The 22,431-nt window shown below is 35.9% G+C and overlaps 3 protein-coding genes across 8 annotated transcripts in view; 1 reads left to right on the top strand and 2 right to left on the bottom strand.

Annotated features, from left to right (window-relative positions):
• Window positions 1-22,431, bottom strand: part of LOC139969995 (uncharacterized) — a 958,452-nt gene that overhangs the window by 731,663 nt on the left and 204,358 nt on the right. The window lies entirely within an intron of this gene.
• The window catches only part of LOC139969984 (uncharacterized), a 119,909-nt gene that overhangs the window by 763 nt on the left and 96,715 nt on the right, over window positions 1-22,431 (top strand). The window lies entirely within an intron of this gene.
• On the bottom strand, window positions 215-3,316 carry LOC139970134 (uncharacterized). Its single transcript, XM_071975785.1, has 4 exons — window positions 2,444-3,316; window positions 2,131-2,191; window positions 1,636-1,801; window positions 215-1,365 (listed from the first exon to the last, which is right to left on the bottom strand). The coding sequence occupies exons 1-4, from the start codon at window positions 3,236-3,238 to the stop codon at window positions 1,251-1,253; spliced, it is 1,137 nt and encodes a 378-aa protein (XP_071831886.1). The 5' UTR covers window positions 3,239-3,316; the 3' UTR covers window positions 215-1,250.

Here is a 22,431-nt window from a genome sequence, read left to right as displayed (position 1 = left end):
TATGTGGAGAGGAATTTGTTGTATATGAAAGAGATTTAGATGAAAAAATAAACGTTATACCAAGAGGAACACATTGAGAGAGTCAAATTTACCAAACACACATATTTTTATTTACCAACATGAAATCTTGACAGGTGTTTTAGACTTTTAGGATAACATCATATACAGCAAATGTGGAATTAGCACTGCAAACAACAATGTAACAATATATTACACAAACATGAACAGTTAAGATACCATTCCAAAACAGGGATAAAGTGTGAATTTGTCTACCAGTGCGTTGAAAAACAGTGATATTATCATACTACTACTAAACTATCTCAGCATATTAATCTGGACTTTCCTGATGATATTAGACTTCCAAAGGTAAAATACTATTTAAGCAAGATTGATAAATGCTGAAAAGCAGGGGGTCAATTTACCTTATAAACCTACCAAGGATACTGCTGTCCATTGTAATAAGCACTCTTACAAAGAGATAGTGTCTAGAATGAAAGAGCAACGACTAAAAAATACTATTCTATGACATACTAAAGAAATAAGAAACAAAACAATAACATGAACCTGGAAACCACTTAAGTTGCATTGAAACTGAACCTGAAACAGAAAGCTATTAACAGTGTGAAACTCAAATACTACTTATGCTTAGAGTACTTAAAAGGATTTCTTCTAGTAAAAATACTTTGTTTCCAATGAGTACAGTTGCTACTCTTGGAAATAAGCTTTACTGCTATCAGAACAACTCCCAAATCAATAGAAAGAAAAAAGAAAACAGTTAGATTGATGGTCAATGTCAAAGTGATGAAACTTCCATTGAAATGCTCAGGCACACTGGGATATTTTTTTGCTAAAATGAACCCTTTCCAATATATAGAACAATCAGAAAATCTACTTGACAGTGCTCAAATTTGGGATATTTTTATATAATTACATCCAACTTGTACTGAAAAAGCTACGAGGTTGTTCTGTACAGAATCATATTTTGTATTTAAGAAAATACAATGTTTGGTTAAAAGACTTCTGAAGCAAGCAGATTACCTTATTGTTTATTAAGTATTTTAAAAATCAACTTTAAGTTACATTGAAACATGAATCTGTAAAATTTAGTGATTTATAGCAGAATAGTTCACAGAGTCAGCGCTTTTAAAATGGAGGTATCATTAAACAAAACAAAAACGTATATGGCATTAAACAAAACAAAATTAAATGCAGTTAACTCAAGTAGCTTTTGGCCACATTCACTGCATATCTCACTCTCTACTTTCCTTCATCCGCTCACAAAGAGAAGTTACTTTCGGATTTATACACCATCTGTAAGATTTCTTTGCCCTAGACCCTCTCCCTGGATCAATCTCGAACAGTATTCTGTTGGGAATAAAGTACAAGTTTTTATCCGTTTTATTATGTATAAACTGTTGTAATTTGCATGCCGTGACAGGTGCACTAGTAGTTTAATGAAAACATTTAATGTTGCACAACATTTGTTGGCATTGACACTGACATAAAGAAAGCTATTACTGAACAAACTGAACATGACTTTACAGTTCTTCTTGCAGGATCTCAACAAGATGGAGGAACTGTAGTTTGAATGCACCTCCTTTGTTAATCTGTCAAGAAACTAGGTTTAAACTGTACCTCTGTATGTATTCCATGGTTGCTTGAACCTCTGTGGGATAGCATATGTTGAACACATAGTAGCTCATGAACAACATCTTCAACGCAGCAATAATGGATGTAGGATACAGCAGAGGTTCCCGATCAACTGTTATTGTCATTCTGTTTCTAAGAAATGGATTGCAACCTGTTACATAAAAGCAAAAGCATTTTTTATTAATATCTTAAAGTATAAAGATCCATGGATTATAATTTTAAAAGCAATTTCTTTCAGAAATTATGCAAGAGTAGCCTGCAAGTAAAACTCTTGCACTCTGGATGAATCCTAGTTGTCACCGTGACGCACTTCACCACAAAAAAAGTCAAAACTTGATGATCTAGTACATAGATATGTGAGACCAATCATAGTCTTAGGATAGAGATAAAATGGAAAGAAAACTTTGATTGCATTGTATGTGCAAATGGATATGACTGAAAGGATATGCAGTAAATCTTGTAATTAGTCATCATACTCACCAGCATATACCACACACGGTGACGGTAGATCAGTTTTGAAAGTAGAGAAGTTAGCATCTTCCTGAAACAGTGTAAAACATAGAGATTATATCCGAAGATAAATTCTGCGCTCCTGCACTCCAAAATGATGTTGATGCACATTAGTGTTTGCAATCTACCGATCATCACACTTTAAATTCATATATGGCTTGCTCTTAAATTACAAAATGCTTCTGCAATGAAATTCCCTACTTCACACAATTCATAAGGTCAACATTTTTAGCATTTTACACCAATTAAGCCAGGACTAACTATTAAAAATGGGTAGACATACCTCTACTTCTTTGAAGATCACATCTTTGTCTTCTCCAAAATATTTACAAAGCATAAACACTGCTGCGAGGGTGACACACTGCTCGTTTTCTTCTGACTCTTTTGCCTCTTTAATCTTCTGTTGCCAATTTTTTGAGAACTTGCCCTGTTTTGTATCACAAAGAAATTTGTAGAGGGGGTCCACTTTCTTTGTCAAGTTGTTCTGAAATGTTTTATAAGAGGTGCTTGTAAGCTCGTAGAAATGGTTGTCATAGAAGGGTGTCAGAAACAGATAAGGCCATTCTTCTCTCAGCTCACACAATGGTTTTGTTGGTTTTTTGTTGATTTCAAATCGCTGAGTTACATATGTTGCTTTCATCAGGTTGCCAACCTTGTTAGCATTTTGGCTTAGTTTGGAAAATTCAGTTTTCAAAATTTTACGCTTTTCTTCTTGACTTTCCTTGGTTTCACCACGAGGGAGATTGCTTGGTTGCCAATTTGTGCAGCCATATGATTCTTTTAAGTCTACACCCTTTCTCTTACGTCCACTAGTACCTGCTGCATACAGATCACTGCGGATATTACTTTTTGATTGCAGTCTCATGCTAGGGTGGTTGTAATATGCATTTTCGATGAGACAAGCAAATGAATCAACTCCATTACCCAGTTCTGTAGAAAATGAATCTTGTGACAACGCTACTACACGTAAAGCAAAATCTCTGAATACCCTTCTTCCAGAGAGGTGTTTTGCGATCATTTGGTCTGCAATTGCTTTCGCTGCCCCTCTCTTTTCGCTGGGCAAAGGTGGTTCTTTCATTCTTAGACTGTTCCTAAACAAATGTGAGAAAATAGGTAACGCGATGTCATGAGTCGTCTGTCCTGGTGTTGCTTCACATCTTGTGCTCTCATCCTTATCTGTAATTCAAACCAGAAAATTAATTGACGTAGTGATTATTTGCCACTATAAGGAGCAATTGCGAATACAAGATTCCCAACTCAGCTGATTAGAAATACAAGAGCATATTGCAGCATTGATTGATGTGCCTCTACATAAAAGATTGAGTTTCCATCAACTTTCGCCTAGACTGTTAAGTATATACCTGATATGACTTTAACCTCCACGAAAAACAATATATATAATTAAGGGGATATCTTAATAACAAGTGTGAAGATCAAGTTACTCTGACTTTTTGAGATATCAGGTACACAAGCCAAGGTGTCACACACAGACACACATGCTATCATCACCGCACATAAACCTTGCCTTCAGCAGGGAATCAACACAAAACATACTGTTTAATCAGGCCTGCAGGGAAATATAAGAACTAATTAACTTTGTTAATTTTATTTTGTGAACTTCGTTACAGGTAAGTAAAGTAAACTAATGCACTTATATTCATTGTATTCATTTATTCACTCATAAATTCAGTTTTGAGTGACGTCATGTAAAAAGTCTGAGGAACAAGAATTTTAGGATTATGTACAAGGGGATGGTTAAAAAAGTAGGAGAAAATAGGAGTCACTTGAAAGCCTGGGTAACACAATCTGACTGCATTGTAAGGATATTATTTGGACTTGTTAAGCCAGTTAAAGTGCTACTACACTCTCACTAACCAAAGTATCACATTTCAAAGTTTGTATTGACTCGTTTTAGCATGTCATCGTTCCTGAAAACTCACCAAAATATTTTCAAGATAACGAGAAGCTTGAGGGTGAGGTAATAATTTACATATAAGACCTTATCATAGGGTACCCTTTTACAGGCAATATGACATAGCCCAATGAGAGGGAGATATGAAGAAAGAGCAAGGGAGCTAACGGTTACCTGTACCAAAGGTGGAACGATGAGGCATAAAATGATGCCTTTGTTTTTATGTTAGACCGTTCATACTATGTCTGTATACACAAATTCAATAGTTACACTTACCAGATACATTGTTGTACAAAGGAGATGAATCAGGTAGTATAATTGTGTCACTGGCTGACAAATCACTGTCGCTTGACTCAAGCTCTGATACATATGTCAAATCAAACGATGGTGGCAATGACATGGAACCAGATGGTGACTCGGCTAGACTTGAGATTTCTGAATATTTCAATCAAGAACAAAAACAATACCATGTTATTTACTAATAACAATGTTCTGTATACTTTGTGATAGGCTAGTGAAAATTGCTATATAAATATAATAAATATAATAAATGTGTGTTTGATGATAACTGAAAATTTGGAATTATTGAAATTTTCCTTAAAATTTTTGGGGAAACGTTAATAAAGCATATTTGTATGAACATGAATGGTAACATAATATTTAAGCAATGCCCACTCCAAATGTGAATGTTACCTTGTGTTTCTCAACAAATTTGACTTGACTGTTGAAGCTATTAGCAAACACTGCTAGCAAAATGATCTGAGATTTTGATAATTATGTTAACAATTGATAGCTTCTCTAGAACAGTTTAGCTTTTGCTTTACTGAAATAAATGTAAGGGAATTTAACTTCAACAGTACAAATACATCTTGAAAATTATGAATATTGTATTTCATGAATGATATTAGGCTTCAACATAAGTTTCTACCAGTTTTGATAAAAAAAATATAAAATTGCACTTGATCGAGGTAAAAATTTATGCATGAATGTAAATAAATAAATAAAAGAGAAATAAGTGGTGCTTGGGTGGGCAACAAACCTTCATAATATAGAGTCCTGGGGAAAAATGATAGATTATCTTATTATTGATTTCTGTAACAATTGATGCAAAAACAATCTATATACAGGTAATTTTTCATGAGGGATGAGTTGCCAGAATCTACCTGGCCACACTACTCGTACCTACACTCCTACACAGTGCTATAGAACTAACTTTATTTTATGAAAAAAACATAAATGTTTAACTCACCTTTCTCCATAAGTTCACTGACTGTTGTAGCAGCAACAAGTTTTTTCACAGTCATATCCAGGCTCCAAATTTTGCAAGCTGTTTTCTCCTACATTATTGTTCAGAGCATCTACAGAATTCAAAACTTATCTTATAAATGCCTATTATGTTAGACTGTTAAGTTCATCAGCATTGCTACTTACATTTATGCATTTTTGCATCAGTGATACATTTCTCAAATTTAGTGCTTTTCATTCAGTACTAGGGCACATTATGGCATGTTTCAGAACAATATAGGGGGAACCATTAAAGCTGTCAGTTTGCAAAGGGTAGTAATCAGTAACATTTTTAGCCAAAACAATTTTATTTTATTGATCGATGATCTATTGTAGTGATAGACCATTCTAGTATTGGTAAAAAAAAAAGAATTTGTTAACCATAAACCTAGCCTAGATTGTTCATTTCTGAATTTTACCATTTGGCGTGCCATAGGGGACTGCACGATTCCCCCAAGATTCAGGACAGGGGACTGCACGACTCCCCCAAGATTTAGTATAAGCCGATCGGGGGCTTCAAACTAAACAGTAAAAGTGATATCAAGACGTTTCCTAAGAGAATCTATGTTATATAATAAAGCATGGACACTGATTGGAGACCAGTGTCTAGCCTGCGTTATATCATAGCCAATAGAAACGATACCGCGAAAGAATGAATGTAAGCTTAGGTTTGGTATGACTGTCAAAACAGCTACGACGATATGCTAGAAGTAAGCGATCGTATATGCTCGCCTAACAAAGAACTGCCATAGCATCTTGTGCTAGTATGCACACAATGGACCGACAGAGAGCTGTGCTGTCGGCCTAGCCTACTTGCTTGGTCGTTTATTTCAAAACAAACAAACCAACAAACGAACGTTTAATAAATGCTAACGTAAAAAGTAACAGTTTCATATGACTCAATTCACTATATTTGCACTCATGTTAGATTAAAAAGGCTGAAAAGCTTTGAAATCATAACTTACCGTAATTACAGCGGTTTCGGACCTTCGGTGCGCGCCCAGCGTCATTCAACTGTAAGTAGTGCACAAAGGTCATCTACAACTTTGCGACACAGTTGTTAACTTTACTATTTCGGAAAAAAAACTCGTTGATTGCGTAAGACTAAACGTATTTGCTACTTTCTATCATTATAACAACATGTAAAATACGGTTCTCGTTTTATGATGCAAGATTTGGTGTAACGTTTTCGCGGTCATAATGAAAACTTGGATCGAGCCTGATGCTTTTGTTCCGACACAGCAGTTGATGTATTGTTATGAAGATTTTGTTCCCATGTACAGAAAATGTTGTTACAATACATTTTGTAAATGGACAACATTTTTTTTAACAACATGATTAATTTTAGTAGATGAACGGTGTAAAGCTGTTACCACACAGACATTTTTTACAGTGTAGGTATAGTGCAGGACCTGCTGACAAAGGAGGAATCCACCACTCCCCCTTCCCCCTACACACACACGTACACGCTAGACTGTATTAGGTGTCGATTTGTATTCAAGTTATTCCATTTTGGAGTGAGTTTGTGTATGTGTGATTTCCCTTTGTTGTTGATTTTGAACTCACCTATGTGGTTCACTTTAAACTGTAGCTGGGTAAAGCGGTATTTAGCCCCTCAGAGAGGAAACTGGAAAATATTTTTTGATTTATACCTAAAACAGTTCGGTGGTGCTTTTCTTTTTAAATGTAATTTCAATAAGGAGGCAGTTTCTTGTATTTCTAATATTTTTTGCAGAGAAGTGTGTGAGGCTTGGGCTGAGTTTAATTTTTATCATCCAGACAGTAATTATGGTAATGAAATCATTTTAAACAACAGTCATATATTGGTTAACAATAAAGTAATTTTTCAGTATAATCTTTTAAATCACAGAACAATTTATGTGAAAGATTTCATTAAAAATGATGGCTCGGTAATTCCATATAACACGTTTCAAGCGAAAAAATATATTAGAAATTTTCCTTTTACTTCGTACTTTGGGATTATTCACGCCATTCCTAGTTATTGGAGGGGGTACCATGATTCTGTTTTGCTCCCAATGAGTGAAAATAACTTTAATATGTGCATGCGCACACATAAAATAACCAAAAATGTTTATAATAAGCTAATTACCGGTCTCTGCACGCCCCCGTCGTCTATTATGAAGTGGCAAGCTATGAATTTTCCAGTGAAAATAGTTTGGAATAAGATTTTTAGGCTGCCTTATACGGCTGTGAATGACCCCAAAGTATCATATTTACAATTGCGTTTTCTACATCGTATTTTAGGCATAAATAGCTTGCTTTATAAAATGAAAATGGTTAATTCTCCACTTTGTTCATTTTGCAAGAATGCCGATGAAACGCTTATACATTTGTTTTATAATTGTAGTCACGTTGAGCGATTCTGGGAGGCAGTGAATTCAAATTGCATTAAAACTAATTATTCTTTTAATTTGACCAACATTTGTTTTGGTGATTTTGGTGATATAGATAATCCTGTGAACTTTTTAATTTTGCATGCTAAAAAGTACATTTATACTTGTAGGTTGGATAACAAAATCCCACATGTGCACGAATTTTATTTTAAGTTTCGCTTTCAACTTGACCTGCACTATTTCATTTCTAAGCAAAACAACAATTTGTGTAACCTTAACGACTTCTATGATTTCTTTATGTAAGCTTCTTATGTAAGTCTTTTTGCTGATTTCTTTTGTATTATGTGTTACGATATTGTAAATAAATACAGTGGTAAAAAAAAAAAAAAAAAAAAATGTGGTTCACTTTCTTCTTTGTTTTTGTGTTAACTACATGCACTAATTTTGATCATTTCTTGCTCTACACGTAGCCCGTTTGCATTCCCGTTGCGGAATAGAGATATTTTATTTGGACGATTGTGTCTAGGAACTTAGGGAAAAAAGTTTCACAGGTCCCTTCCAGAATTAACGTTACCCCCCCCCCCCCACTCATCCGCCATACGTTATATAGGTCACGTGCATTTTGTTTGGTAAGGCACATCACAACAGCTAACACACCCTGTACAACAAACCATGTACTTGTACCTTGGAATTTTATACAGTTATTATATTGTGTTAATCAATGAAGGAATAAAGGAATTAGGTACGGATAGTGCAAGACCTGATAGCCAGGCAAAAGACTTGTACCCCAGTCCCCTCCCATCAAAATATATATATAAAAAAACATGTCATGGATTATGGCTTGTTCAAGAAAATCTACTTTTCATCGAAGCGTATATTAAAACAGCAAGAACAACTATAAAGTTCTTAAACTCCGTAACGGTTGCCATGATACAATTATTCCATCTGACGTCACTGTGTCTATACTTCTATATTACAAGTATTGTCTCTTTGTGGCAACAAATTCGCATCAGTGGTTTCAATTGTTCAAGTTTATAAAGTATTTTCTGATTACGAAACTTACCCGACTACTAAGTTTGTAAAAGTACCCTGTCTTCGCTATGCCAGATATTGTACACTGCAATATGCTGTAAGCAAATTGTCTTTAATGTGAGTACAGTTATTGTAAGATTAGTTTCTGCAAGCTTTAAATCCAGACCTACATAGCGAGGTCTTCTCAATTACTGGACATGTTCCCTACACTGAACTACGTTAATCCACACTGAAGACCATTGCTTACAATATATAGTGTACACTTTCAGGGAGGACTGTTTCCACTGAAGTGCTATCACTCTTGTCATAGACTAGTTATTAATCGAATTTTACGAAGATTATTTTTGTATCAGGAACCGTAAATTCATGGTGTGCAGGGTAGGATAAAAACGAAAGAAAACCACTGCGAGATAACACGAAATACCTGATAGTACTGTAGTCTATAGTCAATGAATCCCCAACACGGTTCTGGAATACAAACAAAAGCCATTGCATTCGTCGTTCTCACGAGTGTTTTTTTATTGAACTAGAAATCTAAGCAAGCAAGTAGTTGGGGAGAGACTAAAAGAGCGAAGTCTTGTTTTTTTTACATAATGGCCAGTAAACGGTTTAGTAAAAGGTACTTTTGTTTTGAAAGCCATGATTGCTATCTTGTATTATAAATTGAAGATAAATAACCGTCACGCAAATTACGTTTACTTATAGATTCGTTACACAGTCGAACCAAACGCTGAACAGAATGATCAGTTTGTGATTGGTATCAGGAGAGTAATCGAGGTCTACTTATATAAATCTTAAAGCAGCTTTTTGCGTCCTTTTCTTTGATTTTCTCAACCTCATAGACCCACGATGCCATAACGACATACACAACTAGTTTATCTATTCACATCTAACTTCAAATGGTGGTATCAAGTCGTATAATTTACAAATTTGAACGTTGTTTTTCTTGAAGATATTTTTCTGTTAGGATCGCAATCGACCCCGCCATAAAATAAATAATTAAATTATGTGAACATTATTGAATAATTAGGTAAATAATGTTCATTTTGTCGGCGTCTTAAGCAACCCAGTAGGCCCCCTACACCAATATATACAACACCACCATGCTTTGTTTGTGTACTCTGTGTATGGCTGTGATACCGACTCAGCTTTGCGGATTACTGAATGAATCTATTTTAAGCAAGGGCTCATATTTGAACTTGTAAGCTACTCACTGATTGGTTGAATTAAAACTAGTGAATTTTGGGAACTGTATCCGATCTATTTTAAATGAAGATTTTTTGTCGGAAGACACTATTCATTATCTGCATAAGTCCTTGATTACTGGCCAATGATGCTCTTGGCAGGGAAAAACTTGGCAAATATATTAGTTTGCTGGTTTGTGATGAATACATATAAAAAAAAAACTCGATAGACATGTCAAAAGGGTGGGAACACGGTTACAAAACGAGTAACAACCTGGAAGCAAATACCGATTTACAGTAGTATCTTACCCGCTGAATAGGGCTAAATGGGGAGAGGAGGGGGAGAATTTGAGAAACATCTTTTCTGTTGCTGAGATATATATATATATATATATATATAAATGTTTGAGTTTGGTCATGAACAGGAATGTCCTGATTGTGCAATAACCTATCATGTCACAACATGTATGCACCTGAAATTGTCTTTGTTTGCTTTGATAACTGGAAGAGGCTCACTTACCCTTTCGTTGGGCATGTTGTTTGATAAACGAGTGTTTTTCACCTTTTTTACCAAGTTATGGGCAGAGTGATCATGTCCAATTAAGTTGATGTGTGTTGTGTATTTTTGTAGTCATGAACTTGGTAACACTATCTCAGTTACCATAACATTAATATCATACTTGGTATACATGTTGGGCATCAGTAGTAGGTAACGCCAGGTGCAGATCTCTTACATATTAATATGGGTGGGGCTAAACATGTATTCTTAAAGATCATTATCTTTGCAGCTGTGAGCATGATCTGCTTCATATTTGGTGTGGAGTATATGCAGGTATTGTGAATGTCATCACATCACTAAATATTAATGATTGGTGACACCAAAGTTAAATCTAATAGATAAAGCATGTGTGTATAAGTTAGTTTAAAGTTATACTTTGTACAGGTTTTGGTCATGGGTATTAGATGATCTCTCAAACATTAAACACTTAAAGCTGCAAACAAAATTAAACAGTTTAAGCTGCAATCATTGTTCGAGAAGTTTCTGGCACACATTTCATAGTTCTGTACTATAAACTACCTCAACCAATGTCTGTCACCATACATTGTAGTTAATAAGCTGCAATCATTGTTTGAGAAGTTTCTGATACACATTTCATAACTCTATAATATCAACTACCTCAACTAATGTCTCTCACCATACATTGTAGTCGCGTGTGAAGAATTAGCAAACATGAAAGTGTTCAATTAGCTTTTTGTGAAACAGGTATAGGCCTATTTGTGATTTGCATAATTTGAAGATTGTTTTGTTTAATTGCTATATAAATGTTTTTTTTTTTAGACTGCTGTAAGTACAATTTTTAAATATCATTAACATATTTGTAGCTTTTCAGCCGCACAAAGAGTTAGTTATAAAAGATAATTACTGCTTAAACAGTACACATTCAGCACTTTTATGATATTGCCATAATTTTAGTTTTGATCGTGTGTAATATAAAAAGGTATCTACTGTAATTTATGCCTACAATTTTCTTAAATAGTACACTGCTAAAGTAAAGATCGAGACGTCGAGGTACCAAATTTAACCATTTTTTTCAATTATAATTTACCTCGGTCACGTGACACATCCTCTGCACATCGAATTACAAATTATCAATCATCGTCAGGTACCAGCGTGACGTCATCACCTAACCATTTTCATGGGAAGATGACACCATGATGTGAAAAATACACGAACGTTTACAATCTTTGTTGGAAGATTGTTTAAAAAATGGAGTACTGTATATTTAACACTATTTATGTTGGATTCATTACAGAGATCATCAGATAGATCTCCAACATGACACACAGTCCTGTTTTGTACAAACAGTTGAACAAGAAACTTTTGCAAGGCGATTGTTGATAACATTAATGCATATCTGCATGAACAAGAAGTAACCTGTTCACACTAAAATAATTCACCGGTTAAATAGTCAAAATTGAACCGGTTCGGTTGTATTGTACCTCGTGGTTGCTAACGCAGGAGAGGTCCAAAACAGGTGAGAGGCTTATAAAATAAAAAGTTATAAAAATAGCAAAACTACGAAGAAATGAACAAATTTCTATATATGGCAAGCTCAAACAAAAATATTTGCAGAATGTAGACATTGGGAGAGTTGAAATTTTGAGTAACGTTTTCATGCATTAATTGCCAGGCAGAATCCTTGTCAGAGGCAATGTTTTTAGAGGTTATTTGTTGGCTTCTGCAGAATATATGAATCGGCTCGATGCACTCTACAGCTGCACTGTGTAAACTGCTTGTGCGGTTGCAAGGCCGTTGCAGCGTAGGGTTCACAGACTGACGCATTTGATCGTTAGCTGCGCTGCGCTGCGTTGTCTTTAACGCAATGTGTACAGTTAAACGCGCTGCTAGGCAACTTGCGCATTACAGAATAGCTGTGCCGTGATAGGGTTAGTTAATGTACGTTATCTGTATGTCGTGTTTTAGTCGTTAACGTATTCCTACTTATATATATTTTATTGTTTGTCACACTGCGAAATTTGTACTACAGAAACATTGTATATTGACAAGTATATATAGTTATAAATCTCAGGATGAACTGTTAGTGTATTTTTTTCAACGGTGTCCTCGAGTCTCTCCCTTCCAACCCCACCCCACCCCCACACCTAAGCTACCAACCGGGTACGCTACAACATAACTGGAGCGAACAGCGGTACAATACATTAAGTGAGCACTACAAGAGTTCAGTGCAACAATGGAGCACGTCACATGGTCGGTGCGTTGTTTTACGCGATTCTGCATTGAAATATTTGGTCAAGGTTAAAGTGTACGACGATTGTTGAGCAATAATTGTGTGCCTCGTCGACAAATACAAAGGAGTTATAGTACTTAATCCAAGACAATACTTAGCTAGGCAAAGACTTCATAGTTCGATGACATTATGTGATTTAAGTTCTAAATAGAACCGTTATAGTAGGTTCAAGTTAGTGAGAATCTAATTGAACAGTACCCAAATTCAAAGTGCGTGTCATAACCAACAAGCGTTACATAAAACAGGACGATTCGAAAAAAAAACGTTACACAGTCTTTCACGTCATCAGTGCATACATATAGTAACTGACGTTGCCCTGTTATAGTATTAGTAGTATGACCTCTGTCTCGGTTGAATAATTATGAATAGATTTGTTATGTTACTACGATTACTAAAGAAAGGACCCACATTTAAAGGTTTTTTTGCAATAAAAGTAAACAGTATATAAGTGTGATACAATTACTTAAATCAGAACGTATGGTACTGTACATCAGTTGTACGACAGGTTTAACACGGCGATCACGGAAATACATGAAGTAGTGGATGTGTTTCTCCAATAGCTTTGTATATCGGATTGATGGCTGCATAATTTGGATATATTGACTGGTTTTGTAATGAAATTCCGATACAGTCAAAATGACCTCTTCCACAAACAAACAGTTGGAAATCACCTCCCATTCTTGGACTATTAGACACCGGAACCAATAGTTCAAGGATTGAATATACAACAAAGGATTCCCATATTATTGAAACGAAAGGTCGTTGAGTCAATGTTATTTACACCAGAGCAAAGGACATCCAATTAAACCCTCATTAGGTAAGTAAATAGGGTTAATAAATTGTACTAATCAATGAAGGAATTATGGGAAGTGGGTATAGTGCTACACCTGGTGGCACAGAGGCAATTCACCACACTCCCTACAAACACACAAAGACAAACACGCTTCACTGTATTAAGACCCCATTTAGTGTAAATTTGTATCCGAGTTGTTCCATTTTGGATGCATGTGTGTGTGTGTTACTTGTATCTGCTGTTGAATTTGAACGATCCTAATTGGTGTGCTTTCTTCTTTGTTTAATAATTATTAGATTTTATAATCAATTAAGAAATTAAGAACATAAGCGACACTCCGTACAGTAAATGGGTCACTTGTCACCCGTCGGATGAGACAGCTATCTTCAACAAGAAAACCTTTACTTACACAGGTACCTCTAAAGTATTTTTTCCTCACAACTTCCCCACAAATATTATTGCGTTACGTATTATGGGGATTAACATCCCCTAAAAAGACTTTTGGTAGTGGAATCTCTCTTTTGTGTTAACTATGTTAACCTCTGTATTAATTATATGCGTGTAACAGAAGATTTAGAAGCTTAATTCAAGACACTGGAGTTTTGAGGTTAGCTGATGTTGGAAACGACCACTACCTACTGTGCACCACTATTAAGTTAAAGCTAAAGAAGATAGTGAAGAGAACAGAAAACGTTGCGTGCTAGATTTGATACCGACAGGCTACGAAATAATGAAGTGAAGGCAACATTCATTACAGTGATGTGGAACATGTACTAGGTACTGGAAGATGAAGTAGATTGGTGCGAAAATATGAAAATGATCTGGAAACAATTGAAAAAGCGTAAAAACGAATAGAGAGAGTGTACATTGAGGCAGCTGAGAAGGTTCTTGGCAAAAAAAGGAAGAGGAAGAGTAAGAAACCATGGATACGTGAAGAGACATGGGAAATTATTGCACAAAGAACTGATTTAAATAGCAAAATTCTCTCAGTACTAGATCAGAGAGAATAAAGAGAAGCTTAGAGACGACAATAAAGAGAAAAACAGAAAGGTGAAGAGGTTTATAATAGCTGACAAGAGGCATTGGGTCGAAAGTATTGCAAAAAAAAGCTGAAACTGCTGCATCCAGTCAGAATATGCAAGCATTATACAGACTTACAATTACCCTTTGTAATGAATGCCTAGAAAGTGTGTTTCCATTATGAATAAAGACGGACACCTAGTCAGTAGTATGGACGAATTAATTGAAAGAAGGACAGAGTACTTCTCTGATATTTTAAGCCTAAAAAGCTTTTTTTTCTAATAGTTTAGTTTATTTTGTTGACACTGATATTTGAAATAGACCGGAACCAATGAATCCACTAACTGTAGACGATGGGGACAACTATCCACTCTCCTATATATAAAGGATGGATGGATAGGATGGATAAATAGGATGGATGGATAGGATGGATAGATACGATGGATGGATACGATGGATGGACATGATGTATATGATAAAAATATACGATGGATTGACAGGATGTATAGAATAGATGAATAGATTCAATGGATTGATAGAATGGATATATAAGATGGATGAATACGATGGATGGGTATGATGTATGGATATGATGGATGGGTAGGGTGGATAGATAGGTTGGATGGATAGAATGGATGGAAGGAGAGATGGATTGTATAGTGGATATGATGGATAGGATAAATGGATAGGATGGATGGATATAATTGGATGGATAGGATGTATAGGATGATATATGGATAGGATGGATGGATAGGATAGATGGATATAATTGGATGGATAGGAAGTATAGGATGGATGGATAGGATGTATGGATATGAAGAATGAAGTGAGTGAATGGACTGATAGGATGGATGGATATAATGGGTGGAATTGATGGATAGATAGGATGGATACGATGGATGGATAGGATGTATAGGATAAAGGAATACGATGGATTGACAGGATAGTTGGATGGATAGATAGGATTAATGTATAGGATGGATATAATTGGCTGGATATGATGGATAGATGTATAGATGGATAGGATAGTTGGATAGGGTGGATGGGATGGATAGGATAGATATATAAGATGGATGGATAGGATGGATAGGATAGATATCCATCATTAAGTAATGATGGATAAGATAGATAGGATGGATAAGATGGATGGATATGTTGTATACAATAGATGGATACGATGAAAAGGATGGATGGATAGGATTGATGGATAGGATGGATGGATAGGATGGATGTACAGGATGGATGGATAGGATGGATGGATATGATAGATAGGATGGACGGATAGGATGGATGGATATGATGGATGTAATGGATTGGGATTGATGGATAGGATGGATGGACATGATTGATGGGATGTATAGGATGGATATGATGGATGGATAGGATGGAGGGATAGAATTTATAGGATGCATCGATACGATGGAATGGTAGGATGGATGGATAGGATGGATGTATATGATGGATTGATATGATGGATGAATATGATGGATGGATAGGATGGATAGATATACTAGATGGATTGATAGGATGGATGGATAGGATCTTTAGGATGTGTAGGATGGATGGATAGGATGGATGTATAGCATGTATAGGATAGATGGATAGGATGGATGGATGGATAGATATGATGGATTGATAGGATGGATGTATAGGATGGATAAGATGTATAGGATAGACGGATACGATGCATTCATAGGATGGATAGATAGGATGGATAGGATGGATGGATTTGATGGATGGATAGGATGGATGGATATGATTTATGACGATCACGTTTCGTAACACGGTAACATGTGTACTAGGTAGCACAGTAATTACTGCAAAGCTGTTACACGTTCACTTGTAAATGTAGATGCTGGTAAACTATTACTATATTAAGGCCTAATTTAGTCGTGGAAATACCCATAATGTTTATGTGGGTTCCCCTTCCCCAACCTAAGGTCCCATTTTGTGTATCTGTTTTGTACCTATTTGAGACTTGCACACACTCACCTGTCCGTGAAGAATGTTTTAATCAAATGGATTTACTAAAACGATTATAGAAAAGTTAAGCTACCATGCAGTATAAAATAACCACCGCATTGTGTCGTCCGAGTGTTGAGCCAGCGCCGACCATGCACTCCGTATTGTACGGCTAGGGAGTAGTCTTCGTTACCCAGCCGCCGCGCATTTTCAACTTTCGGACTCGTGGTTCTACGTGTAACAGCTTTGCAGTAATTACTGTGCCGCCTATAACACATGTTACCGTGATGCGAATACAGCGCAGTAGTTACTGATGATAGATAGGATGGATGTTTATGATGAATGGATATGATGGCAGGATTAGATGGATGGATTGGATGGATGGATATGATGGATGGATAGGATGGATGGATATTATAGATAGGATGGATAGGATGGATGTATAGGATGTATATATAATAATATATAATACTAACAATAACACACTATACATGGAGTTGATGTAGAAATACGTTCAAGAAATTTTGGACGTCGATGTTACGGTAGTTAATGTTTCCCTAAGCGATATCATTGTTTATTATTTATATTAGACAAAATGTATCCTTATTTTTCTTTGAATCGTGAACCTTTCTGTAAAGACAATATCTCTGGTCCTGTCAATGGTGTACACTATCATTGTCACTCTCGCTCTCTCCACAATTATCTAACTAGTTCACGTGACATTTGTTTACCTTTTACATTCTATAAGGTTACATCTAGGACAAAGGCTTCACTGTGTAATTCGTGAAGGAGGGGGGATGGTTGTGTTTCAAAGCTAATTTAATACAAAAGAAATGATAATTACCGTATATAATATGAATACCTTATACTAGGCATAGTCAATTACGACGATACGTGAGGTTGATTTGTGTTTCCTATAAAGCATGTATCCCCAAACTTCAAAGCGTAACTCTATTAAAGATGAAATAAAAAAAAATTATTCCAACAGGTACAAACAGAGAACTTTGAAACTTTGCATATAACAAGTAACCTAGCTTATTATGTGATATGTCATTCCTCGTAATAGTGAATATCTTTTTCTTTGATGTAATCGTATCGGTGTACATATGTAATGGAAGCAGTGTACTATTAGGTTTTTTATAAGTTAACTTTCGATTTGCAATATACACATGTAATAGTGTGCTGTTTATAACACACAAGTCGGAACCTTTTCAGCCAAAGTACAATCTACCAAATCGTCACAACCGAATGAATAATTATAACAAAATTTCTATGTGATTGTCTCCGTTACATTGGGCGATGAATACCAGTGCTGCTTTGTTTAACTAACCGATTTAGAAATAACACCTTAACACCATTGTTGCCTGCTACCGCCATACATCATTGACTAAGATAGACTGCACACACTATAAAGGAATTGGTCGTGGTTAGCTAGGTTGTATGAATTTGTGCGGTTCTCTAGTGTTAAACGAATAATATGAACTAAATGAGGAAGTTCAAATGACTATGATGATTGGATTTAAGCATTATTAGTTTTTAAGGACAAATTCAATGTTACATTTCTGAAAACCAATATTTTTACCGTTGGCTGTTATTCAAGCTATGTATAAATATAACAGAACTATGTACTGAATTGTTAAAACAGATGTACATTAGTTAAGACGTTGGTAATAGCATCGCTTCCATTAATATACATCAGGCTAGCAAGACATGCCATCCACACATATTCCTATATTTTACTGTATACCATGGACCTGCCCAGGGATCGCTCCCCCCCCCCCCACCCTTGAGTATCAATATGGACATAGGAAGGAAAAACAAGATGTTCTCAAACCTCTTTATTACTGTAGAGGTTAGGATTCCGATTACCCTAGGAACCCTTTTTAACTGGTAGAAATTTTGAATAGAGCACTTTTACCGTTCTTCGTCGGTCTATGGACGTAATATGTGATTCGTGTTAGTCGTGAATCTACTCTATGGACGTAATATGTGATTCGTGTTGGTTGTGAATCTACTCTAATCATCGATCTGCTAATTAAAATGAATGAAAATCGTAGGAGATATACGTGCTGTGTAAACGTCGTTTCACAAAAACTGTGATGACTTAATACTACCATTATACGTTGATGTTGTCTTCGCTAAACACAACCAACGTACGTACCATTGACGCTACAAACAGTAGTTTGTCATGCTAACATTTGCTTTGTTGCTACTTTCCTACATTCTGCCAGTCTTGGCACCCTTACACGTTGTAAAATATGTTAGATTTGACTAGATTTGGGCGATGTCAGCAATTGCCTTGCAGTAATTAGACATTTTTAATGATCCAAATAAAGAAAATATCGTAACACTTCTTTCAGTTGAAAACATTTGGATTCTTATTTGTACATGTTTACTTAATAGCATAAATTTGAAGATTTTTTTGTATCTGTTGTCTTGATTTTCATAAGCTGTTCTCTTGTTCACTCCAAAATATTTTTTCCCTCTCCAATATAGTCATATTTTTTTCGGATCGTGCAATTGCAAGAACAATGACCATCTAGGCGTTCGTAGATAAAATAATAAAGTTTGCACACGTGAAGTTTGTTTACATGATGTGATTGATGTCCAGCATCAAAATGTCGTGCTTGCAAGGACCACTTTCATTTGTATCCAGATACTGCCTTGGTTTGATTAGATGTATGTGTCTCAACGTCTAGAAATTTTTCTCTTTCACTTTAGCGCTTCACTTTAGAAAAAGATTGGGTTAGGTTGATACTTCAAATCGATTCCAACTCTCTGGTATATAATTTAAAATGACATTTTTAGGTGTGGGAGGAGGCAGGGGTGGTAGCGCAGTCTTGGATTCTTACAAGTTTCATAGTTTGTTGTATGTGCGCTATATCTAATAGACAACGTGTCGCACTAGTGTACTGTGACTTAATCTCTGTCTATGTTGGTAAATACCTTGGATATATGGCAGGAATACCTCAGATCAAACACCTCGCAAAAATAGGTAACAATGGGCATGTTATGGATATTCCCCCAACAAATTAGGATAGTTTTTGCTCCGCTTTGCTGGTTTTACTTTTCATAATTAAGTTCTGCCGAAGTTCTACCTTGTTGGCAGGTTATACTCATGGACCACTATAGACATCCACGAAAAATCCCCGTATGAAACACACACATGCCACTGTATGTTATGTGATACGTTAAAGAACTTATTGGTGTGTGTTATGGAAATGCAGCCCTGAAGTTCATATTTTTTAATTATTTTACTACGTGTAAGAGAAAAGCAAATGAAGTACAGGTATGTGAAAAAGTGCGTGGTCACTGGTGAACCAACAACTGCCTTTGGTGTTTCTTTCTACTAAGGCTTGCGAGGCTTAACAAAGATCAACGTTACGATTGACTAGTTCTTGCATATTTTCAATCAGTTCTCACCATTAGAAAATGATAAAGGTGAATTGTTAATTTAAGTATTAAACTGTTTGTTGTGTTGTCAAACAAATCATTGCATCACTATTGGAGGTCGCACGTGATGCATTTAATGACATGTATATGTAATCCTATGAAACCGTTCCATAATCGTAATTCTCAGGAGTATTCGACGAGATATTAACTTGCCCTAAGCAACAAATGGTAGATTCCATATGCGTCTTAAAACTGAGCAGTACAAAACGTCACATTTTCTGGTAGAAATTGTCACACGCCAATGTATAGCAATAACAATTTGCATCCTATTAGTAGCGAATCATTACCCTACACGACCATAGTATTTTTCGTAGTGCTCAGAATGTAAAGAATTGTAGGAATAGAAGGAAACTTATTTGACGAAAAGGCAGTAAGAAAAAGCTTGTTATTCTCAAGATATGTAAACCTCAAAAAAACTTCATTAGCTTCGATAAGCTTGGAACTGTTCTGGAAGTTATATGAGTCTTCATGTAAACTATCATTTGTGTTCGCTTTCGCCTTGCTTTGCCTAACTATCTAATTGTGTACACGTTGACATTTTTTTTTTCCTCGGGAGACAAGTATAACGTTATTTGACACACTGTTTGATTTAATTAAAAAGAAAACCGACGACGGGAATTCAGCAGAATGTTTCAATAATCCGAAGCGAGTAATTTAGATATTGTGGTAGCGAATTTCCAATATTAAATACAGCATTGAAAGCGAATTATATGAAAGTTATGTTACGATTGAAATTCGTCAACGTCAGCTGGATTGCTACAAAGTTCAGTATATCACATTCAGATACTCGTTATATGTCAAAATACCTGGATATTCTCTAGTCGGTGGAGCAACGACATTGGAAAGAAACTTCACATTTACCCAGTGTCTGATAACTTTTATCAAATGATATTCTGTAAACTTATATCAGTAAGGGTAAGTCTCTGTATCTTCATAAATCTCCTGTTTTCTAGGGCTGGGTATATCAAGATAACAATAAAACCGTCACGTAAGATACAATGATCCCAAGCAGTATTCACTTGCGATAGTGCATATTGGATCATGTATATTAGATAATGTATAGTGGATCCTGTAAAGTGGATCCAGTATAGTGAATCGTGTAAAGTGGATCGTTTATAATGGATCGTATATAGCGGAATGTGCAAAGTGGATCCAGCATATGGATCGGGTATAGTGAGTAATACATATATGACCCTTTATAGTGTATCTTTAATCTTTCATCTTTCAACATAGATGATCGTAAATAGTGCATAGTAGATCTTGCGTGGTGGATCCAGAATAGTGATCATGTAAAGTGGTTTCAGCACAGTGGATCATTAACATTGCATCCAGCATATTGGATCATATATATTCGATCCTGTAAAGTGCATCCAGCATAGTAGATCGTGTAAAGCGGATAGTTTATAATGGATCTTCATCGCGGACCACGTTTATAATGGATCTTCATTGCGGACCAGGCATAGTAGACAGGGGCGTAGCGAGCGGGGGGGTGTCACACCCCCCCCCCCCCAATAATTTGGTCGCTGTCGGCAAATTTTGGGTCTGTCGGCAAAAGGAGAAAAGGTGAAGAGAGCGGAAGGGGAAGAAAGAAGGAAAGCTGAATAGAAAAAGGAGAACGGGAGCTTCTTCCGTGCCAAATTTGACTTAAAATATGCACCAGATTGCATCTAAGGACGTTTCAAAACTAAAAATTTTCCAAAGGGGAGGGGGACACTCCTCCCCTTAAACCCCTCCCCCATTTCAGTGACCACTTCCAGATCCGTCGGCAAATCAAATTCTCCACACCCCCCCAACAAAAAACCCTTCGCTACGCCCCTGATAGTAGATTTGTTATTGTGGATGCTGTACAGTCGATCCTATATAGCAGCTCGTGTATAGTACAACCACGTATACTTACACGTATACCATGAAAACTTATGGCTAAAATATTGTGGTGTTCTCAGTGTGTTGTAATCTGTTATAGTGTATCTTCTTTTAACCGAAGGACTGTTATAGCAAATGTTGATGAAAACCTCAAATCTCTCAATATAACCTGATCCTGCTGCTGGTTTTCGTCACCATACATTGTCATTTACCTTCGACACAAATAACCCGCACAAAATGTATTCATCTCTTTTATCGATGCTGGTGCATTTAGGCAGGAGCAAGTTTTTATCTCCTAAACGCGACATAATTCTAGTCCTTTTGCAGATGATAATTTTAAATGAAATACAGTAAAAAAAAAATGACCCAGTGTATTGATTAGATCCAATTCAACCAATATTTGAGGCAAACTGAATTGTCGTCATTTTTCACAACTACACGCATATGGGTTATTGTCAATATATATGCAGATTGACCAAACTTTCTGCCTTTCTTGAGAAGTTTATAAATTCTAATACACACTGTTCATATATGTGTCTAATGATATTTATTGTAAAGTAATGTCTTTTAAGTGAAGTAAACCAGAAGCAGACAGAACATTGCA

This window comes from Apostichopus japonicus, chromosome 7 (assembly GCF_037975245.1).
Source record: "Apostichopus japonicus isolate 1M-3 chromosome 7, ASM3797524v1, whole genome shotgun sequence".
In the NCBI taxonomy this organism is placed as follows: domain Eukaryota; kingdom Metazoa; phylum Echinodermata; class Holothuroidea; order Aspidochirotida; family Stichopodidae; genus Apostichopus; species Apostichopus japonicus.
This window is presented reverse-complemented; position numbering and strand designations above follow the sequence as displayed.

What these genes read in the sequence shown, in the direction of transcription:
- LOC139970134 (XM_071975785.1), bottom strand. Translation starts at nt 3,238, where the DNA reads ATGAAAGAACCACCTTTGCCCAGCGAAAAGAGAGGGGCAGCGAAAGCA. An exon ending in TGATCTTCAAAGAAGTAGAG is followed by an intron (nt 2,192 to 2,443) that starts GTATGTCTACCC and finishes ACACTGTTTCAG; the next exon opens with GAAGATGCTAACTTCTCTAC. An exon ending in ACCGTGTGTGGTATATGCTG is followed by an intron (nt 1,802 to 2,130) that starts GTGAGTATGATG and finishes TTTATGTAACAG; the next exon opens with GTTGCAATCCATTTCTTAGA.